The 14,363-nt window shown below is 40.8% G+C and overlaps 2 protein-coding genes across 2 annotated transcripts; one reads left to right on the top strand and one right to left on the bottom strand.

Moving 5' to 3' along the window:
• Window positions 1–4,680: 4,680 nt before the first annotated feature.
• On the bottom strand, window positions 4,681–9,493 carry mrpl41 (mitochondrial ribosomal protein L41). The gene is made up of 2 exons (XM_010791601.1): window positions 9,371–9,493; window positions 4,681–5,460 (listed from the first exon to the last, which is right to left on the bottom strand). Exon 2 carries the CDS (start codon window positions 5,439–5,441, stop codon window positions 5,034–5,036), a length of 408 nt encoding a protein of 135 aa, XP_010789903.1. The 5' UTR covers window positions 5,442–5,460; window positions 9,371–9,493; the 3' UTR covers window positions 4,681–5,033.
• A 295-nt stretch (window positions 9,494–9,788) lies between these two features.
• pnpla7a (patatin-like phospholipase domain containing 7a) lies at window positions 9,789–13,545 on the top strand. Its single transcript, XM_010791602.1, has 7 exons — window positions 9,789–9,814; window positions 10,736–10,819; window positions 11,422–11,499; window positions 11,722–11,809; window positions 12,251–12,330; window positions 12,795–12,889; window positions 13,384–13,545. The coding sequence occupies exons 2-7, from the start codon at window positions 10,778–10,780 to the stop codon at window positions 13,526–13,528; spliced, it is 528 nt and encodes a 175-aa protein (XP_010789904.1). The 5' UTR covers window positions 9,789–9,814; window positions 10,736–10,777; the 3' UTR covers window positions 13,529–13,545.
• The last annotated feature ends 818 nt before the right edge of the window (window positions 13,546–14,363 follow it).

A 14,363-nucleotide genomic window follows, 5' to 3' on the forward strand; every position in this document is an offset into this window, starting at 1 on the left:
GGGTATGTTTGTGTCACAGGACACACTTATTTTACTGTTTTAATGGCTTATCAAGAACTCAAACCCAACATCTTGGTGTCATTCTGGACAGCTCCCTCTCATCTGCACCCCACATAAAAAACATCACCCGGACTGTATTCTTTGTACTGTCTTAAAACCTTTCCTTGGAATATGTTATGAATTGTAAGGTGTCCTTTTGTGCTTTGAAAGGCGCCCCTAAATAGAATGAATTATCATTATTATGTATTATCTGAAACGATGTAATAACTTTTAAAACTTTTTCCAGTCACTTGCCCCATGCATTCAGCAGCAGCAGCAGGCCATTCACTTTGATTTGATCCCGTTATGAAATGTCATCATTTCGACAATAAATAAATGCTACATAAACGTTATCTTGCACATTTTATCTAACCATCTCCGTTTCTAACTTTCAATATATTTTAAAAGAGATCTCTCTCTCATCTGCATGCGGGGGCGGGGCCTCACAGACACGCTGCATCTCTCTCTCGCTCACAGACATGCTGCAGCGCTGTGCAGTGTGCACACAGTTCTGCCAGTAATGAATATTAGATTTTGTGAGGAAACTTTTCCACCAATAATTCCAATAAGTATTCCAAAATGTATTCACTTCAGGTTTACGAAAGTTACTGTAATCAGATTACTCGTTTTTCAAATGTAACGCCAGCTGAATACAGTTAGCTTACTTGATTTTTGTATTCTGATTACGTAATGCCGTTACATATATTCCGTTACAACCCAACCCTGCTTCTAGGCTACTGTCCCGCAGCTCCTGCCTCTCTGTTGGACTCTGTCGCAGCGGGGCTGCTGCTGTGGAGCGCACAAAGCAGACTTCACAACGAAGGATAACTTCTTCTTCAAGGCAGGGAAGGTTTCGCACTAGGCAGTCTACTGTCCCGCAGCTGCTGCCTCTCTGTTGGACTCTGGTACTGCACCTTACTCACGAGACGTTGTAAAATAAAAAATGGGCGGGGGGCGAACGCAGTAACCACTCCGCCAACGCCACAGTCACCCAAGTCGCGCAGGCCGGATGAGAATGTCTGGCGGGCCGGATGTGGCCCGCGGGCCGCCAGTTGGTGGTCACTGCACTAGATGGTAAATTCAGAGGAAAATACATTTGTGCAATTTCTGTTTAACCAAAAAGATGTTCAGTGTATATGTTCAAGCTATGTCGAGCCTAAAGCCAGAGTTTTCCGTACTTGGAAGGTGGCTCTCTTTTAACCTGGCTAGATCGCCATGGCATCTTATGCTGCTGAAAGAACCTGCTCCGGACCAGGTTATGTTCAGAGTTTAGGCTTAAAATCAGCAAATGGCACTGTTCACTAACTAGTAACATGTTTCAATAGCCCAACTTTATAGTCAATCTATGAGTGGTAAAGGTTATCAGATGATGTATGTAACATGTGGATTACTAACAAACAACCCAGGTGCTGTGCACATTAAAACACTGGATCCAGCAGGCCGTTTAACATTTTTATTTCACTATCCGGTGGTTTGGTGGCGGTTATATTACCAGTCTTATCATAAAGGCAAAAATAAGGTTGACTATTTACTTATATCATGTAATGCATCCACAGGATTAACTGCTCACTTTCCTTCAACGTATGTTTAAATCAAAAGGAATCTAGTTGGTTGATAAACACAAACTGTTAACTTTAAACTAAACATTGAATATCAAATAGTAACAAACAATTGGAAATTCATGTGCCACTTGTAGTGCTTTGTTCTGCAGTCTCTGGAGGGGAGGAAGGGAGTGACCGGCCTGAAAGGCGGAGTTTTATAGGCTTTGGTAGGGGAGTGGTCGACACGTGATTGGCTCTAGTGATTCAGGTAGTGAGGAGACTTGGGATTTTTAACAAGCGGCGATCAATCCCTTTCATGCGGTTCATGATTCAAATGATGCACCAAATGCCCCTTTTTCTGTGAGTGCGCACACAGCCTGAAGAGGAAAGCCCAAGTTCACAAAGAGAGTTGATAACCAGCTTTGTAGAACCTGTTATCTCTCATCAGGAGTTTTAGTTTTGTCGAGCCAGCTAAGTCAAAGAAACCCTTAATCTGTTGAATTTGCTTCCTAGTATACCCCCCTGAATCTTAATTACAGAATGAACAGAGATCCATTAGGTGGTATTATACACTGGGGAACTGTCAGTGGACCTGAGACATTATATACAAAGTTATGTATTGTGGTTGAAATGGAGCCTTTCAGAACACCTAATAGCGAGCAGTTTATGTATACCAACAAATGTTAAGCTAAATTGAAGGCATTTGATTCAACTTAAGGGAGAACCGATACTGAATAGAAGCTTTAAATGTACAACAAATAAATTGTCAGCACAGCCCTGAATTCTTCCTATCAAACCATCAGTGTGTTCATGTCATTCTCCAGAGGCCAGTGGAGGAGCATGTCCTGTGGTAGCCTCCTACATACTCCACAACTCTCTGGCGTACGGAGCCGACTGGTCCCACTTGTCCCTGGAGGAAGCGGCCCCAGGCTCCCCTGTCGCTGCAGAACCCAAGGAAAGCCTCACAGAGAGCGGAGGGCACTTGAGGATTCAGTATGAATCTCCCACAGCCAGCTTTGATACTTCCTTGGAGGACGATGCAGGACGATACATCCCAGAGAGCATTGGTGCGCCCGCTGTCCTGCCTGCTGCAGCCCCTGTCTTCAGCTCTAAAGAGGACGCCCCTTCACTGTCCTGTCTGCTGGCCAGCTGCTCTTTCTATGACCACATGCTCCATGTGTGGCGCTGGGACTGGACTCCAGAGGAGGCTCAACAGGAACCAGAACAATGCTGACCCGGCTGGAGCTCTGGGTGCATTGACACTAAAGAAATATCTTCTACTTATGTACCCAAGTAATGCAGGATGCACAGCCCCACTACATCACACAATTTAACATATCAAGGATAAGTAAACCCTGTATTCAAGACACTTGATTGTTATAATAAAACTTTGATTTAAACAAATTGCTTATAATCCCTATAAATGCGGCTATTCATTGTGTAAAAGAAATGTTAGCAAAAACGCCCTGAAGACTAGCATGAAAACTAATGCGAGGCATCTGCTGCTTCCCAGAAATCTGAGCTGGTGATTTTCAAAATTATGACCAGGGGCCTCATTTATAAACGGTGCGTACGCCCAAAAGATGGCGTACGCCAGACAGTTTCTAAGCAATGTTTGCGATTTATAAAAAACAAACTTGACGGGAAAATGTGCGGTCCTCCACGCAAACTCTAACTGATGCGTACGCACTAAGCACAAAAACGGGAGGGACGAGAAATTGCGACACCGTTAGCAGAAGGAAGAATGGAGAGAAATATGTGAAAATAATACCATAAATAAAATGTTACCTCATGTATCATATGAAGAATTCATTTGCAAACATTGATTAAAGCCAATCTTAAAATGATTAAACAAACACCTGTTTGAGACTCCTCAGTGCACACAAACACATAATTCGGAGAATTAAATATATACGGATATGTTATTTAAAACCACCTTGAATATGTTGTGTTAATGTTATGACATGTATTCTCATAAATGATGCGGTATGCTGAAGGACAGAATTACGTTTAAACTGAGGCCGTTTAGTATTTCTATAGTTTGTAGATACGAGCATTTTTTTTTTATACAATCATGTTTTATGCCGTTTGCTAAGACTTGATAAGTCGCTCATAAAACACAGGAGGTATGGAAACTAAGAACACCATATATTTGGTAGATTTGGCAGCTGATATAACACATTTGTTTTATTTCATTTAAGTGGTGGATAGAGTTGCTGCGGGGGGGTTGAGACGCACAGGCCGCAGTGGAGACGCTGCGTACAGCTGATTGACAGCTGGAAAACAAACCACCAAATAAAAAAATAAAAATTAATTGACACTGCCTGAGGAAGGTTATGTGTATTTTGTCATTAATTTTTTTCGGACCACTTATTTATTTATTTTGGTGACGAGCAGACCTCCATGCTGCTAATCTGGTTCAAACTGAATCCACCTAACGATGTGATTTGTCTCCACCTCCCCAAAAGAACCAAAATCTGACAGTGTGAAATGTATTTTTTTTTAGCTGTTCTGCCGTCATTTCCTGCGATCTTCTTCCTGTAGTCAGTCAAAAATGAATATTAATACGGGGCGTTTCTTTGACTATTGGCAAATACGGGCGTTACGTGATGCCCGCAAAATCTGCGCCGCATTTCGAGTTCATTGTGATTTATAAAGGGAAACCGGCGTAGGACGTGCGTGTGCAGTGTTTTACAAATCGGAATATTTGTGTGCGTATTTATTTGCTTTGTCCTACGCACGCCACCTTCCCACGCAAAGTTTTATAAATGAGGCCCCAGGGCCAGCCTGTGGCATAGACAGTATAAGCAAATGCTAAGGGAGCATCCATCCACCAGGGGCACTAAATGGGGGGGGGGAATGAAAAAAAAAGGAATTCAAAATATAACTTTTACAATTTTCTTTGCCAATAATAGTTGCAATAGGAATTGGACGAATAACGAACAAATTCAGAACCAGGTCTACATTGTTTAAAGCGATCGTACGCAGAGCGGTCAGTGTTTGGCTTGAACTTATTTGATCAGTGCTTCTGTAAAAATGAAAATTGTGACACATTACCAATCACACACAGCATGTCCTTCTGTTATGACAGTACAAAATAAAAACTTTTAGAAGCCATTTTAATTGCAGTCATTACACTTTCTGACAAATAAAGTTGCATTGACAAGATAAGGTTCACTGTGCATGTATAAACTTTGCCACTGAGTGAAAAGGTCTTTGAAATCAAGGGGTTCTGAACAAAGTGAATTTTCTATAAGGAAATGACTGATGCAACTCTGCAGTATGGGTCATAGACTTACAGGTTTTATTTTTGCCAGATGTCAACCACTTGCATGACATATTTTTTCTAAACACAGACAGACCCATGTGTGATAATTTTCCTGAAAGTGTCACACCAGTTGTCAACCGCTTTCAGTCTGATCACATTTCTTTGTCAGAGATCTGCATGCATCTTTACCGGACATAGTTCTTTGGAAACAGCTTGAAGAGCTTCCCCTCCTGCTTGGGATTAAATCCATATTTCTCCAGCTGTTCTTTGCTGAAAGTCCCATCTTTATAGTCTTTCTTGATCTGAGGGGCCACTACTTCAGCAAACACACTCTCTGCTGAGAGGGGGGGCTCCACTCCTCGAGGAGAGCGATATGAGACGTAGGGTTTAAGTTTGAAGTCTTCCAAGATTGGCACAACAAACTCAGGAATCATGGTCCGTATGGACAGAAACTTCCTGCTGGACAGCCTCAGCCCAGTGGGCCTTGCACCCCTGCCTTTGTTATGAGTCCTTGATCCACGTTTGCTTGTAAACTCAGCCATTCTGTCCGCTCCTCTCACCAGACCCCTCACCAACGTGGATAACACCCCCATGGTTCCACAGCGTTTCCTCCTTTAAAAGACGGAGAAAAGGAGAAGACATGTTGTTTGACACATGTATTCTAGGGACAGTGGTGTAATGTCTTGAAGAACATTTACTCAAGTATTGTAATTAAGTACGATTTTGGGATACTTCTACTTCAGTATTTGTATTGTATGCTTCTTTATGCTTTTACTCCACTCAAATTTGGAGGCCAATACTTCACTTTTTACTCCACTACATTTATTTGACAAAATGAGTTAATAGTCACTCTACAGATTCAGATTATTAGCTGAAACTAAATATATTATGTAGGTATTTTTAGAAATGTTAACTATTATTCCTTGGGATTGTGAGAAACAGCATTGTCATCTCCCTGCCTGTATCGCATACAGAAGATTGACAATAAGTTGACTTTGACTGACTAAATACGCTAATAAATAATATATAAAAGGTTAACATATCAAGCAGCTGTACATAAAGAAATTAAAAGTAGTTCCCCCGTTACCAGCTGTGATGAACACATTAATACATCAAAAAGAAATCCAGTAATGATATCATTCTAATATGGGACATTAAACACAATAGTTATTTTTACATTTGGTACTTTAAGTATATTTTGATGTACTACAGTTCAGAGGTAAATGGTGTACTTTTACTCCACTACATTTAATACCTTTAGTTACTTTACAGATCTGGATGAATGATGTGAAATATAATCAAGTGTTAAATCAGACTTTAGTTCCACCTGGAGTAAATTCACAAGCTACCCTGCAGTATACAAAGTTATTCAAACTACTGCACCTTTACCAGCTTTGAGAACACTTTAATGATCAATCATTATAAAACATATCATATTATTCTGAAATGGACCAATCTGCACAATGACTACTTTTACTGTCGCTACTTTCCCTATATTTTGATGATAATACTTTTCTACAAGTAACATTTTGAATGCAGGACTTTTAATGTAACACAGTATTTCTACACTCAGGTACTTCTTTTACTAAAGTACAAGATATGAGTAGGCCTACTTCTAGTTGTACTCAAGTACAAGATCTGAGTGCTTCTACTTTTACTCAAGTACAAGATCTGAGTGCTTCTACCTCTGTTTATAGCCTATGAAAAAAACTATTAGAAAACGAAGAATAAAGCTAACGTTAGCAGATAGTGACAATGTATGCTAGTTAGCTAGCTCAACGATTCCTTAAATAATATTGCGACACAAAACCTCTTTACTGCACATCACGCTCTGCCGCTCCGACAGGGAGCTCTGCTCTGAACACCTGAACTGTTCTAACAGCTGTTCTAACAGCTGTTCACCAGCGGCCCAGTCTGTGACACAGTGACTCCGGACCGCACAGTTACAGCCCGTCCACAAAGCAGCGTTAAAAAAAATCTTGAAAATCTTGGAGGTCGGCGTTTCTGAAAGCTTGGGGATTTTTTGCGAGCAACGCGACAAACAACCAATCACATGAATATCCCGCCCCCGACATACAAAGCAAAACATCCCGGGGATTTTATGCGAGCTATATATATATAACAGGCGAAAACCTACCAGTTTCACCCACTGTCTCTGCCACCTCCCTCCATGCCTGGTTCCTCCGGTTTGTATTCCGGTAAATAGTTACTGGTCGTAAAGAACCGGGTGATTTGCTACCGTAATTTCTCGTTTGAAATATGAGGAAATGACATCGTATGTCTCTCCCAGCTTACACGCGGTTTGATTGGCTAGCGCTTGTACTGTCAGATTTGCATAAACGGGATTTGATTGGCTGACGCTTCCACCTCAGCTTCAAAAGTTGAACATTGCTCAACTTTGAATCCTGAAAATCCTGGAAATCTTCGCTTTGCTTCCCCACAATGCAGTTCGGCGAAAAGCGAGGCAACGTGATGTCATCCCATTCAAAGTGAATGGGCAGAAGCTTTGGAAGATTTTTTAACGCTGCTGTGTGGACGGGCCGTTACTGTTAACGAACGCACCGTAGGTAATGTAGCTGCTGAAGTTAGACCCTCATCGCGGAGCAGCAGAGCCGACAGACAGGAAGATTCGACCACACAGTTCGCGCTTCATTATAATATATTTAAAAATAACACCATGTGCGTCAAGATGGCACATAACAGCTCGCGGCCGGAGATTACTCCGGGTCCCAGACAAGCCCCCAGCCCCCGGACTCTGTGCCCAACATTCGTTATGTCCAAACGGCGGTACTGCAACTTTCGTATCAGTCCGTGATGTCACAGTGCCGCGTCCTAAACCCTGAAAGTAAGCTGTGCATGTCTACCCTACTTTTATAATTTTCAAATCATAAATCTATCGATTAGGTTTATGATTCGGAAATTATAAAAGTAGGGTAGACATGTGGAGATTATCCGACTGAACAAAACGTGATCCGTCTCTTGAATGTGTGTCAACCACAGATTTTATTTCGAGCTATTTTCCAAAATCCTATGGAGAAATTGCATTGCTTTTTTGTAGATGGAACCCATGCGCAGCTTTCTTCCGGGTTTTAGGACGCGTCACTGTGGCACTCTATTGACTAACATGGGGAAAGAGACGTCTGTAAATCAGCGGATATTTTTTTTTAACTAAATAAACTACCCAGTATGAACTATTTTATAGCCCTTATTAGAATCATTAGGTCCTTAAAGTTTTAAAATGCACTAAAAGACAAATCTAGATTTATTTGCTCTCCATTCATTAGTGAGCCGAGAGTGGGAGCTTGGGGGGCGGGGCTTAAGGGATCAACTCAACTGCACATGCTCTAGCCAGGAATGAAGGGTAATCTGTGACGTTTCGCTCTCTCAAAAGTTGGGCCATTTTGCCTTCATGTGCCAATGAGCAGCTCTCATAGGAAAGAACGAGACCCTGGCCATTTCACAGGGTGTTTCTCAATGCTGAGTAAAGCTGCTCCAGAGCCACTATTTCAAGCATACTACGTCATTGAGTGCCGCCGAAGGACTGTTCCACTGTCCAGCATACTTGGAATTCTACCGAGCCCGGCGTACTTCGTAGCGAGAAATTTCAAGGCTGCACTTGTGTAGACTCTGCGGTCTTAAAATCCCCACAATGCTTTGCGCACAGACCAATTTCCCCAAATCTGTGGCGGAAAATGTAAGGTGGGGCCTCTCATATGACGCACACCTGGAAGACATGTGCCACCAAGCAAGCGTACTCGACATTGAGAAACACCCTCAATGTCGAGAAAAGCCGCAGCAGAGCCACTATTTCAAGTATACTACGTCATCGAGTGGTACCGAATGCTGGGCATTTAAACAGTCCTTCGGCGCCACTCGATGACGTAGTATACTTGAAATAGTGGCTCTGCAGCAGCTTTACTCGACATTGAGAAACGGCCCCTGCTTCCCACGCTGTATACAGTTCTTAGTATACATCCATGGTCCCAGACCCCCCCATAGGCCTACCCCAAACATATTTTTATTGCAGATCTACACGAATCACACAAACAACCTATTTTGGATTCAAAACGGCGAATTTGGCCGAAAGGTGACAAGTTTGCATCCCTGATCTGAGTACTTCTAACACCAATGTCTAGGGAAGTACACAACTATAAGAAACCCCAGCTTGAACATTACTTTTTTTTAAAGAAATGCTAACATCCATTTGTTAACATTCAAAGTATGAAATAAACCATTTTAATAACATTACATGTTTCCACATGCAGTAAAATGCCTTCTGGTGACATATCTATTGCTAGGTCTGAGGAAAAACACAGAAAGTGTTGCATTTTCTGTAGTGAATTCATTAGCTAGCTAGCTAGCTATCGATGACATGCGAGCTAGCTTATTGCAGTTAGTAGCATCTTCTGGCAAACTAGAATTCCTAACGTTATTACACGAAAACATGTGTTTCCGTTCAGTTAAATGTCATAATGTTCTCTCTATACGCTCATAAATGATGGAAAAATTCGACTCCTCTCACCTTGAGCCCACTGTTTGTCCAACACAAGCAATGTGCTAGCACTCACTGCCCAATGAAATGCTCAGTGATTGGTCCAAAAGTAACACCAATCACAATCCGAGATACTAGAACTGGAATGTCAATGATTGTAATGCATCAAGGTAACCAGAGTTACCTGGAAGACCGACAGCTAGCCCTTCAAAATAAATGCTAAGAATGCAAAACAGTATCTGCAGAGTGTATCTAATTTATTGGCAATGTTTTCCTGATTTATGGATATACTGTGTAATAATAAAACATGTAGCTATTGAATGGTGCCCAGTTCTCTCTCGCTTCTGGTCCATGCCCCACGCGCGTCGGCATGATGCTTTTATTTTGACAGGAGTGGCAGGACATTCAGAGCGAGCAGTCCGACACTATTCTTAGGTTTGTAGATACACAGAAACGTTGACACCAAAAAGAAAGGTATGTTGGGAAAAATAAGTTTTCGGGTCTTTAGAACAGGGTAGGCTATAGCTGAGTGTTAATTTGTTTGTATTAGTTATAGACTCTTTGAATGTAGCTTTCAGCTCGCATTCGGTTGTCCTGCTGTGTGTGTTTGTAACGGACTGCACACAGAAGCGGACACCCCCTCTGAGAGTCAGCTATAACAAAGTCAAAGTTTATTTTACATGCAAAGTTTGTTCTCTGCGCACTCTTATACTGACTATAAGTTCATATTAAACTATAACTGTGTGAGTAATTGTGCTTTATCCACTAACGCTGCATGTGAATCCTGTCAGCCAGGAGTATGATGCTCGTTGTTGTCGCCAAACTTGTGAAATATCTGGCAATTTCCATTTGGCCAAATGATCTCACGTGGACCAAAATAGGATACGACTTGAATGCCTAAATCCAATTTGTATTTCGACATATAGATAACAAAGCACTGATAAACACCTATTTATTATTATTGCTCATTTTGAATTGACACACGAATAGAGACTAAGACAAATGGAGTCGTAAATATGTGACAGAAGTGATCCACAGATGGATCTGGTAAACAAAGTAACGTTAGGCTTGATCCAATTATCCCATGCAGAGTGCTGGGGAGACAGCGTGAGGGGGAGTGTTCGGTTACAGCCATGAAGCTTGTGACCATTTTCTCGTGAGCCATGTAGGTGATCTTTAACCCAGATTCTTAAATAGTCTCGGTAATTTGGGTGGAGCAAGGCACGTGCGATAAAAGCGTCAATGGTTCGAGTATCGGACTTTTAATATTTTAACGCTTTTGTCTACCACGTCATTATGTGACCATCTTCTGAAGTTTCAAATTCACAATCTTTATCTTGATTAAATGTTCTCATTGTTTGACTTTTTGGTTTAAATTATTTCATTTAACTCTAGAAATGGCCTAATTTCAGTGATGCATTGTCTCTTGGAACAGGCATGGGAGAGAATGAGGAAGAGGAGAGCTGCAGCATCTACCCGGTTAGTCTCCTCAGCACCATCCATTACACTGTATTGTCTGAAAATACATATCCATAGCCCTGGCTTGTATCTAGCAAGGCATTCATTTATACTGGGGATGATGAGGACACTGAGGAAATGTCCCCACCACTTTTGGAAAGTGCCAATTTTGTCCTCACCACTTGCAAGAATTGTACAATTTGAGAAAGGTTAATTTGCACAAGAGAACATGGCAATCTGGAGGACTGTTCTCACTTTGTGGGTGTATTTCTGGTAACCCAGTTGGTGTAGTTTGGACCTGCCACATGTTTTATATAAGTCATATTTGAATAGATAATGGTAAAGCAAAATGCACCATAGTTACTGCACTAGTTATTGTAAGCATATTGTATGTATGATATAGCAGTCGGCATATAATTCAGAGGTGTTTTTCCTAATGAAATACATGACACATTTAAAACAAGTATTGCGCTATGCTTTTTGTATTTCACGTGATGATTACAGCTCTGAAACTGAAATGATAAGGTTGTTGCCTTGTCATATTTTCAAATGAACGCTGCATCACAGCCTGACCTGCCTGCCGGTTTCTTCTCTCCGTGTTGTTCCTGTGCTTCATGTTTCAGAGCCTGCTGCTTCCACTCGGCAGTGAGATCAAGGCCAGGATGCAGCAGCTTGTGGAGGAAAGGATGGAGGCAAACATGGTAACCACCAACAGTTTTAATTGAAAGAATATCACTGAAGTGTGTGTTGAAGTGCACTGGAAAAAAGGATGTAATGGCGACATATGAATGACTTCTCTTTTGCCTTTTATCACATAACATGTCGATGGGTAATATAAATAAGAGGGTTCTTATAATAGTCATCTCTTTTTTTAAATAACTGCAGATTGCTCATTTAAAAACCTCTGTCTGTCTGTGTTGCAGTTGACGGCTGTGCTGATCGGAGCTGTGACGGTTGTTTCTGTTGTTGGAGTTGTTGTGTTCCTTCTTTACAGAAGATACAAACTGTCGAGTCAGTGCCCTGTACACTGCACCCCCTGTTCACTTTCACACTACATCTGTTTCTAAAATGTTTCAGGATGAGAAAAATACTTGGTACACTGTTAATGCTTGAACAGTTGTTGCTTCAGAGACTGATTGTTACAATAGCAGAGATCTTTCAGGGTTCACAGTTTATAGAAGCATGCATTCCAACGGTTGGACCTGGTTACTGAAACGTGGCAGTCATTTGGTAGTGATAGTGCAGGTAGTTGATACAAAAAAAGTAGTTAGTGCATGAATTGTGTTATTTCAGGGCCCTGGCACTGCAGTGTGATTTAAGCAGGCAGCTTTACTGCATCAGTCCTAAACTGGTGTCAAGGGCACAGACAATCTGTAGATTGCTAATGGCCTCTTTACATTACGTTACGTTACTAATGTTATGGCCTGATTGAGGATGCTTGCTGTGTTTCAGAGGAGCAGGCCGGCGTTCCAAACTATCGCTTCAGGAAGAGAGACAAGGTGATGTTCTACGGCCGAAAGATCATGAGAAAGGTCAGTGCCTTTTTAAACATTGTTAAAAATGTAAAATTTCTGCATTTAAATATCTATAAACAACCAGACATTTCTTGTATATTTGGTTGAGTTGTGTTTTTGCATAATCCCAAATGTGCCTAACAATTTTCTGTTTTTTTTTTAACTAAGCTAACAAAGCCATTCAACTTCTAATGTATTGTCGTCATTATCCCCTTTTAAAATGGACTTTTTTCAAGTTTTAAGCCACTTTTTTACGGTATACTTTTTAGATCTTGGTGGTTCTTAAACCACTTATTTGTTAAGTATTAAAATAATCGGCCATCTCAAATTTAAGTCTGATCTGAAAAAACGTGAGAAGCAATGAATGTGTTCACATGATTTTTTCATTGTTTTTTACAATTTTTTTAATCACCATGTCCGTTTGTTAAGGAAGAGAGGAATGAATGCTAGCACATCAAATCGACACACTTTTCCCTTTGCAGGTTCAGACGCTGTCTTCAGTCCCTTCTTCTGGTTCAAACTCAGCTTCTCGGCAAAGAGTGAGGAAGAGGACCAAAGTCCTGTCGATCGCCCGCAAGTGAGTCCCTTTTTCAGCATTTTCTGAACACACGATAAGCTCCAGGGTTCAAATGTCATTCATATCTTTGAAATAGTTGTTTGACAATCTTAACTCAAGGTCCAAGTAAGTCCCTTGAGTTAAGATTATTTTATCAATGAAGATAAGATGGTATGTTAACATAGAGAAAACACAATCAGTGTCAGTCATCACTAAATATTGGATCTAATGTAGATGATGAATACAAAAAACAGCATATGCCTAGAGTTATTCTAAATCCTTCCTTTAATAATCCAATAAACAACCATTCAGGATTTCCATTAAAACACTTAAATAAACAGACATGCACTTATTAAACAGGAAGATTTGTAATATAAAATACCAGTGTGTTTAGAGAAGTTGAACAGGTGTGTGAAATGATCTCAGAATGATGGTTCAGATGCTTGTTCTGCCAATCAGAGTAGTCCATTCTGTCAGTATGAAGGAATGAATTTTATATGTGTGTGTGTTGTTAGGATCCTGCGCATCGGGAAGGAGCCCCCCACCCTGCAGCCCAAGGAGCCCCCCCCCAGTCTGCTGGAGGCTGACCTTACGGAGTTTGATGTCCAGAACTCCCATCTGCCCTCCGAGGTGCTGTACATGCTGAAAAATGTCAGGTAGGCGAAATTGAATGCTTTATTCCTTCTTTTAAAAAAAAAAGAAAGTATAACCGTTTATCTTTCTTTATAAATATAATTAGGAATCAGACAGAACCCCACTACTGTAGCAAGCAGCAACATAAAACTGCAACAACGAGAAAAATGAATCTAACTAATACAACACGACACAACCAACATATAGATCAAAATAGGTATCTTGTTAATTTGGGATAAAAGTAAACAAGCTTTCTCTATCAGTCATAAACAGCGGGCCGATGTGTATTCGTCTAACTACATGGCTTGTGAAAATACAACACTTTACTTTGGTAGCTATTCATTAATGTCTTCCAGACATGATTCCCACAAAGGATGACCACATTGAGTTTTATTTATCATGAGGATTCTCTCTTTATTATATTGTTGTATGTTTTCATTTTAATTGAGTAAATGTCCCTTGCTAATAGACATGTGTCTCAATAAGAGTCTGGGTTGTACATGGACTTACACCAAAAGAATCTAGATTGTGAAATTGCACTACTGATTAAAGGAAAGGACAACTGTTATTCAAGCAAAACAGGCCAAACATTCTCTTTATAAGTTAAAGAGTCCTCTCCTGCTGATGTTCAGGTGTATATCAATATGTAGTGTCTCTACTTTAAAGAGTCCACTCCTGCTGATGTTCAGGTGTATATCAATATGTAGTGTCTCTACTTTAAAGAGTCCTCTCCTGCTGATGTTCAGGTGTATATCAATATGTAGTGTCTCTACTTTAAAGAGTCCTCTCCTGCTGATGTTCAGGTGCATATCAATATGTAGTGTCTCTACTTTAAAGAGTCCTCTCCTGCTGATGTTCAGGT

The sequence above is a fragment of the Notothenia coriiceps genome, unplaced genomic scaffold, assembly GCF_000735185.1.
Source record: "Notothenia coriiceps isolate Sejong01 unplaced genomic scaffold, NC01 NC01_scaffold00035564, whole genome shotgun sequence".
Classification (NCBI taxonomy): Eukaryota; Metazoa; Chordata; class Actinopteri; order Perciformes; family Nototheniidae; genus Notothenia; species Notothenia coriiceps.